Source organism: Chrysochloris asiatica, unplaced genomic scaffold (assembly GCF_000296735.1).
Source record: "Chrysochloris asiatica unplaced genomic scaffold, ChrAsi1.0 scaffold00001, whole genome shotgun sequence".
NCBI lineage: Eukaryota > Metazoa > Chordata > Mammalia > Afrosoricida > Chrysochloridae > Chrysochloris > Chrysochloris asiatica.
Genome location: NW_006408519.1, coordinates 49,444,918 through 49,453,108, shown reverse-complemented (window position 1 = coordinate 49,453,108; position 8,191 = coordinate 49,444,918). Strand labels below are relative to the sequence as shown.

Genomic DNA, 8,191 nt, shown 5'->3' with positions numbered 1-8,191 from the left:
CACACATACACAGTGTACCCACATACACAGTCTGCACACATGCAGTGCACTACAGACACACAGTGCACACACGTGGACATATGGACACATGCACACAATCTATACACATGGTACAACAAATGTACACACAGTACATACACATGTGTGGTATAAACACATGCACAGTCTGTACACATGTACTGCACTACAAACACAAAGTGTACACACACAGACATATGGACACATGCACACAGTATTTATGCACAGTTTCATGCACCCATGCACAGTGCGCTCATGCATGCACAGTGTACACACAGTCATGCAGTATTCACGTGGAGCACACATAATGTACGCAGTGTCTGCACATCATACACATGTGCAGTGTACACATATAGGTGTAGTGTACACATAAGCACAGTGTACATGGGTGTCTGCACATTATACACATGCGCAGCACACACACATGTAGTGTACACATGAGCACAGTGTACATGGATGTTTGCAGATTATACATGTGTGCAACATACACACATGTGTACTGTATACACAGGCACAGTGTACACTAGTGCCTGCACATTATACACACGAGTGTACATGCATGTGTGTATTGTACACACACAGTGTACATGGGTTTCTGCACATTATCCATGCATGCAGTGTACACACATACATGTAGTGTACACATGGGCACACTGTACCCGGTGTCTGCGTATTATACACACTTTCAGTGTACACACATACAGGTAGTGTACACATAGGCTGAGTGCGCATTCCCACACATAGTGTATGCATGCATGCACAGTGTACCTATGGACATTTTGTATACATGTGGAGCACACACAGTGTATATGGATGTCTGCACATTATACATGTGTGCAGCGTACACACATACATATAGTGTACACACATGTACAGTGTACATGGTGCCTGCACATTATACAGGCGTGCAGCCCACACTCATACGTGTACTGTGCACACATACACGGTGTACACACATGTACAGTGTACATGGTGCCTGCACATTATACAGGCGTGCAGCCCACACTCATACGTGTACTGTGCACACATACACGGTGTACACACATGTACAGTGCACACACAGGCACCCACAGTGTACATGTGCACAAACTGTGCACACATGCACACATCTCTTTGTATGCTTGAGGTCATAGTCGCAGCCACTCTGTCAACCCAAGGTTGGTGGTTCAAACTCAACAGCCACCCTTGGAAACCCTATATAGGGTCACTATGAGTTGGAATTAACTCGACGGCACTTAGCAACAACAACAACGGACAGAAAACCAAAAGGGAAAAATATGCGCAGCATGTCTCAAGCTGAAAGAATTACGAAAAAATTCAAGCCTCTGCTTGCAATATTGAAGGATTCTGTGGTCAAAATCCACCATTTGTCTGCTAGTTGCTGCACTATGGTGGCTTGTGTGTTGCTGTGATTCTGGAAGCTGTGCTACTGGTGTTTGAGATACCAGTAGGGTCACCTATGCTGAGCAGGTTGCAGCTGAACTTCAGACTAACAGAATAGAAGGGAGGAGAGGGGGACCATTTTGGAATGTTTAGCCACTGACAACTTTCTGAACAGCAGTGGAACATTGTCAGATAGAGTCTGAAAGATGAAAACATGGTGGATCACACCAGAACACTGTCATATACACTGCCCGAAGATGAACCCCTCAGGTTGGAGGGCACTCAAAATACGAGCAGGGAAGAGCTGCCTTCTCAAAGTAGAGTTGACCGTGATGACACGAATGGAGCAAAGCTTTCAGGACCTTCAGTTGTTGATGGGGCACAACTCACAGAAATACACAAACCACCACAGTACGGGAAATGGACCGACGAGTGGTGGAAGGCATACTGTATGATCCTATTTTTGGGCTCTTTTGGAATAGACAGAGATATTCAACAACGGAAGGGAAGTACCACAGTTGTTGTTATCTGTTGAGGAGTGTGGGGCGAATTTCAGGTGGTGGAAATAGCCAATAGCTTAAGAGGAGCTAGTGAATGTGTTTCTCAGAAATTCATGGACGGGTACACTGAAGGCCTGCAGATTTTATCCTAACCCCCAAACCAAACCCACTGCGAGTCAATGCTGACTCACAGAGACACTATAGAGTTACGAGGCTATACATCTTTATGGGAGCAGCCAGCCTCATCGCTCTCCTGTGGAGTGGCTGGTGGCTTTGAACTGCCGACCTTGTAGACAGCAGCCTGGTGTTGATCCTGCAGATTTCACAGTATGCCAGCTTCACCTAACACAGAAACCACTCTCTTCATCTGCAGTTAATCACATGCATGCTCATGGGATAATCTATGTCTGGGACTGAGTAAAACAGACTGGCAGGCTTGCGATAGAAGAACTGTGGCAACCTGTGAGCCATCAGCAGGCCTAGGTGAACGTCTCTAACTGTTTGTGGTACATTTCTTTCAATCAGCGGAGTTCTCGAGTCAGCGGTCATCGTTTATGTTTGAGAGGCTTAGAGTGTGAAGCTTGCTTGTCACTTCCTGGAGTGTGGCCTCCACAGAGTTCTTGAGCTTCCCCGGATCCTTTGGAGGATTTCTGTGAGAACAGGGCCAAGCACAGTTGGAGCTCTGTAAAGTGTTAGCTGTCGGTCCCGTTCTCTTGGAGTGTGCAGGCCTGGCCTGGCAGGGAGGCATTAAACATGCACAGGAACTTAGAGGAGTCCAGAATGTGAGAACTGAGAGACATTCTCCTTCCAGAAGAGCCTTTTGGAGAAGGCAGCTTTGGCGCAGACACTGAAGGATCAATGAAGCGTGGGACTGTGGGAAAGGGAGAGGAGCCGCGCAGGCTGAGGGGGGCTGACTGTTTGTAGAGAGCTGGGTGGGAAGACTCGGGACCCTGCACTGGCTTTGATTTCCTCTGTAGAATGCTCTCGGGTCATCAGTACACAGGACCCTCAGGGAGACCCAGTGACACATAGCGACAGCAATGACTGTGGGGAGGGAGCAGGATCAGGCAGGATATGGGAGTCCTGCTGAGTCTGTAGGATAAGCCCTACGCTACTAACCACAAGGTCAGGAGTTCAAAGCCACCAGTCGGCTGCTCCTTGGAAACCTTGTACAGGGTCACTGAGTCAGAACCGGCTCGGTGTCACCTCACAAGAACAGGTTTACTTTGTGTCTTTTGTTATTCCTGTCGTCTCCTTTCCATCCCTTTCTTAGTACTTAGAATCGCCCCCAGGATTATGACTTTGTTTCTCCGTCTGCTTATGTATTGCTGTCTTCCCTTTGGATTGTAGTCACTGGTGTAGAGCTCTGGGACCTGACAGTATGTATGCTCCCCTGGGGACTAGGACGGTGGCTGGTGCAGAGCTGGTGTGAGATGGACACGTGTTGTCGGGATGAGAAAACGAGAGTGAATTCCTGTTGTCCAGCATGTTGGCAGCATAGATGGGCAGTGGGACCTTTGTGAGGGAACCCCATGGGAGCCATGGTGGGAGCTGGCCTCAGCTGTGTGGAATTGGAGGGACTCTGAGCCGTGTTGAGCCATGCTGTGGACAGCTGAGTGTGGATGGACGAGGGAATGTCGAGAAAGATGGTGGGAAGACCACCTCGCTTAGTCTTCTGGTGGGTGACAACAGGCCCATGTGGGAACCAGGGTGGTGGGAGGTGTTGACAGGCATGGTCCCCAGGACTCTCCAGCTGTGACCTGTGCTCCCAGAAGTACTTGAGACAGTTTAGTGGGAGAGGAGGGAGCCGTCTCCATGGCAGACTGGCCCGACGCTGTGGAGGACTGTCCTGTGTGCGGAGCTGCATCGACTCAGGTGATAGTGCAGGCCTTCCCCACTGCTTCTCAGTGGGGAAACTTTGCATCCGTCAGCCACTGGGTCCCCTCATCTGTGAACGGGCGCTATGTTCAGTGTGCTGACCTACAGAAGTTGTTAATGCTGTATCTCAGGGCTGCCGGGAGGAGGACAATGTTCTCTAAGTCACGAAGCCTCAGTCCGAATCAGGAGTTACAATCTTTACGTTGCTGTGTCTTGTGTTTTAGGAAGTCCCGTATTTGGTGGGAAGCTCTGCCTTGAGCCTCAGCAATGCCCACATGAACCCCTGTTCCTTCCTTTTTATAAACTCACTGCCATCGAGTTGATTCTATTTCATAAAGACCCTACAGGACAGAGGAGAGCTTCCTTAGGGTTCCCAAGACAGTCAGTCTTTACCGGAGCAGACACTCTTGTCATTCTCCCTCAGAGCAGGTGGTGGATTTGAACCACCCACCTCTGGTTAGTAGCCCAAAGCTTAACCCACTGTGCCACCAGAAAGCATTTTCTTTATTTCTAAAGGAACTTAAAAAGGAGCTCTGGTAGCCCAGTGGTTATGAATCGGGCTACGAATCTCAAGGTCAGCAGTTCAAACCTACCAGCTGTTCTGTAGAAGAAAGATGAGGCTTTCTGCTCCCGTAAAGATTTACACCCTTGGAAACCCTCTACAGGGTCGCTATGGGTCAGAACCGACTCCACAGCACACCACCACCACCACCACCAAAGGAACTTAAAATCGGAATTTAATCTGCTGTCCCAGGGAATGTTAGTGTGTATGCATTAAGGTTGTTTTAACAGTATTAGCAAGCACACAGAATGGGCTCCTTCCACCTCAGGGACTAGGCTTGCCTCTCCTGGCCTTCTCACTGTCTTCTCTCCTCGCTCTGTGCCCAGTTGTCCGAGGAGGAGAAGATCCAGCGGTACAGCATCCTCTCGGAGCTCTACGAACTCATTGGCTTTCACCGCAAGTCGGCCTTCTTCAAACGTGTGGCCGCCATGCAGTGCGTGGTTCCCAGCATCGCCGAGCCGGGCTGGAGGGCCTGCTACAAGCTCCTCCTGGAGACACTGCCCGGCTACTGCCTGTCGCTGGACCCCAAAGACTTCAACAAAGGTACGTGGGGTCCCAACACCCTGGTGGTCCCTGTGTGGTTGGCACTTGACTGTTAGTGCGGAAGAAAGGGCTGTCAATCTGCTTCCATAAAGCTGACAGCCATGAAAACCCGATGGGCAGTTCTGCTCTGCCACACGTGGGGCCACCAGTGAGTCGGTGTCCACCCAATGGCAACGAGTCTGGTTTTGTGTCAGAGTTCAAATGTGATCTAATTCTGTCAGCCGTGTGCTGTTGGAGCGTTTGTTGTGCTTGGGATCCTGAGGTGCCAAAGATGAAACCATCCCCTGCCCTGCACTTGAGTATGTTCCGTCCTAAAACGCAGTGCTGCTTTGCTGTGGGACCATGTCCCCTGAGCCGGTGATGTGGTGTGTTCCCGACACACGCTTGCAGGGCTCAGAGGTGAGTATTATCCCCTAAGAGAAAGCATATTGGGAAATGGGGCAGCCAGAGCATGGTGAAGAGTGTCCACTGTGAACCCAGGACCCAACGTCCTGTTGAGATTTGTGATGGTGCACGACACAGCACTGGAGCCTGGTGGTGCACTGGGCCAAGTGCTCAGCTGCTGTCTGAAAGATCGGCTGTTTGAACCCACCCACAGCTTCATGGCAGGAAGATGAGGCAGGCTGCTTCAGTACAGATTTGACAGCCTAAAGACCCTACAGGGCAGTTCATTCTGTCCTGCCTGCTCTTCCTGAGTGGGGGTGGTTTTGATATGTCACTGTGAAACCCGAGGCCACAGACGATTCACACTGTGGCAACAGCCCTCCAGATGGGGTTTCCTCTGCCCGTGGAGCTGCGTCCCCCCCCCCACATGCCCATTGCGACGCAGCGCTCAGGCCCACTTCCTCCCTGGCCTGTGGGCGCCCTGTTTTGTTTCAGTGATGGGGCAGGGGCACTGTGGTGGAGGCTCACAGGGTTCTGAGTAGGTGGAGGTGGGCTGCTGCTGAGGGGCTTTTGGCTCATGGCAGAAGAGTGAGGGTGGGGGCTGAAGGAAAGGGGGGTGGCGTGACTCAGGGCTGGGTTCTCAGAGTTGGCTCCGTGTGTGTGGCCCTGAGGGTCACTCTGTGTGGCGTGGTTGGTGTGGTGTGTGTGGCCCTAAGGTTCACTCTGTGTGGCGTGGTCAGTGTGGTGTGTGTGGCCCTGTGGTGCACTGTATGTGGCGTGGTCTGTGTATGTTGTCCTGAGGTTCACTCTGTGTGGCGTGGTCGGTGTGGTGTGTGTTGTCCTGTGGTTCACGGAGGCATGTCAAGCCATTTGTCTGTAGGATTCAGTAGGATCCCGCTGTAGCACAGATCCCAGCCCCCCGCTGCCCAGTGGGCTCATTGCGATCCTTGAGGACGGAACAGACTGCCCATGGGGTTTCCAAGGCTGTAAATCTGTACATGAGCAGACTGACTCATCCGGACTTACCTTTCTCCTGCAGAACTGCGGGTGGGTTCCAACTACAGACCTTACAGGTAGCAGCCCAGTGCTCACTGCACCGTGCCACCAGGGTTCCTCCCATAGCACAGAACGCTGTGCTGTTAATGGGTCCAGTTTAGGGGGACCTTACTCCTGTCCCTTGCTGACTGATTTATTTTATTGTGGGGCTTCAGAAGGTCTGGGGAAAGTGGATTCTTTCCAGAGACTGTTTGAAGCTTCTCTCTGAGCTTCTTCCACATGCATGGCGCGGCGATATAACCAACGTGTATCACATTGTACAGCCGCCATTTCTATTTCCAACTTGTTTTTATCCTTCCCTCCCCCCCCACAAGCAAGGACTCCCTTCTCTTGTCCCCTCGCCCCCCGCCCCCCTATTGCTGTGAATAACTGCTCTGTGTACACTGGCCCATTCTGAAGAATTCATTTTGTCCTATTCCTCCCACCACCAGACCTGCCCGGGGGATTTTGGTTAAATCTGTAGGCACGTACCTAGTGGTTTTTGGTATTTTTAGTGGTTAGAAACTTGTCCTTATCGGATGTTAGAAGGCATGGGCTGTTCTCATTTTCTTCAGCGTCTTAAAGTCCCCTGTCCTTTCAGTGATGCGTGGAGAGCAGCTGGGGTGCTAGGCAGGGTCACCGAGGCACTGGCCGCTGCCTGCCCTGACTCCCTGGCCGAGTCTGGAAGGAGGTGCCAGGTGTGCTTGGGCTTCATGCCCGTGGGCCTTGAGCCACCCTGAGGGGCGTCTCTTCTTGTCCACACCAAGGCATGTTTACCTTTCTCACAGCTTGGTGGGTGACTATTGTAGGTCCGTGTGGCACTGGGGAAGGGGAGGATTGTGTTGGCTGTTAAGTCCAGTCAGTTCTGACTCGTACTGATGTCCTACAGTAGGGGTGGGGAACATCTGGCCTGTGGGCCATGTAATGCCTGCTGAATCGTTTAGTCTGGTCCTGCCAAGGTAATTGCAGTTCCAGCCATCACATTGTTGTTAAGTGCTGTTAAGTTGGTTCCGACTCATAGCGACCCCGTATAGGGCTTCCAAAGAGTGGCTGGTGAGCTTGAATCATGACCTTGTAGTCCAATGCTTTAGCCTACAGTGCCACACCAAGACTGCACATCAGCTATCACATTGTTGTTGTTAAGTGCCCTTGAGTGTTTCTGACCCATAGCCACCCTGTATAGGGTTTCTGAAGAGGGGCTGCTGAGCTTGCACTGCCAACCTTATGGTTCAAACCAACTTTGCATTCCAGCGCATTAACCCACAGCACCACATTAAGGGTGAGTTAATTAAATGTGACCAAATCCTGGTGTGGTGCTGTGGGTTAATGCGCCAGACTGCAAAGTCATTTGAACTGCAAGGCTGGTGGTTCAAACTCACTAGCCATTCCTCATAAACCACCCTATACAGAGTCGTTGGCCATTTTGAATCTGACAACTACATGGTTTACTATGCCAGAAATGACAAATTAAAGAGGAATGGTGTTGCATTCATTGTCAAAAAGAACATATCCAGATCAGTCATGAGGTACAACGCTGTCTGTGATAGGATAATATCCATGCGCCTACAGGGAAACCAAGTTAATACCATTGTTATTCAAATTAATGGCCCAACCATGAAAGCCAGCGAGGACAAAATAGAAGATTTCTATAAATTTCTTTAATCAGAAATCGATCAAACATGCAATCAAGATGTATTATCATTACTGGTGATTGGAATGCAAAGATTGGGAATAAACCTGAAGAACAGATTTGATACATTAAACACTAAAGACCAAAGACCAGAACATTTGTGGGATGACATCAAGAACATCATACATGAAGAAAGCAAAAAGTCATTAAGAAGACAAGAAAGAAGGAAAAGATCAAAATGGATGTCAGAAGAGACTT

General features: G+C 50.2%; 1 protein-coding gene across 2 annotated transcripts in view; it reads left to right on the top strand.

Annotated features, from left to right (window-relative positions):
• TRAPPC9 (trafficking protein particle complex 9) overlaps nt 1-8,191 on the top strand; it is a 585,848-nt gene that overhangs the window by 70,680 nt on the left and 506,977 nt on the right. For both annotated transcript variants that reach the window (XM_006830723.1, XM_006830724.1), the window contains one exon: nt 4,668-4,884. In XM_006830723.1, coding sequence (XP_006830786.1) covers nt 4,668-4,884 — 217 coding nt within the window. The remainder of the gene's footprint in view (nt 1-4,667; nt 4,885-8,191) is intronic.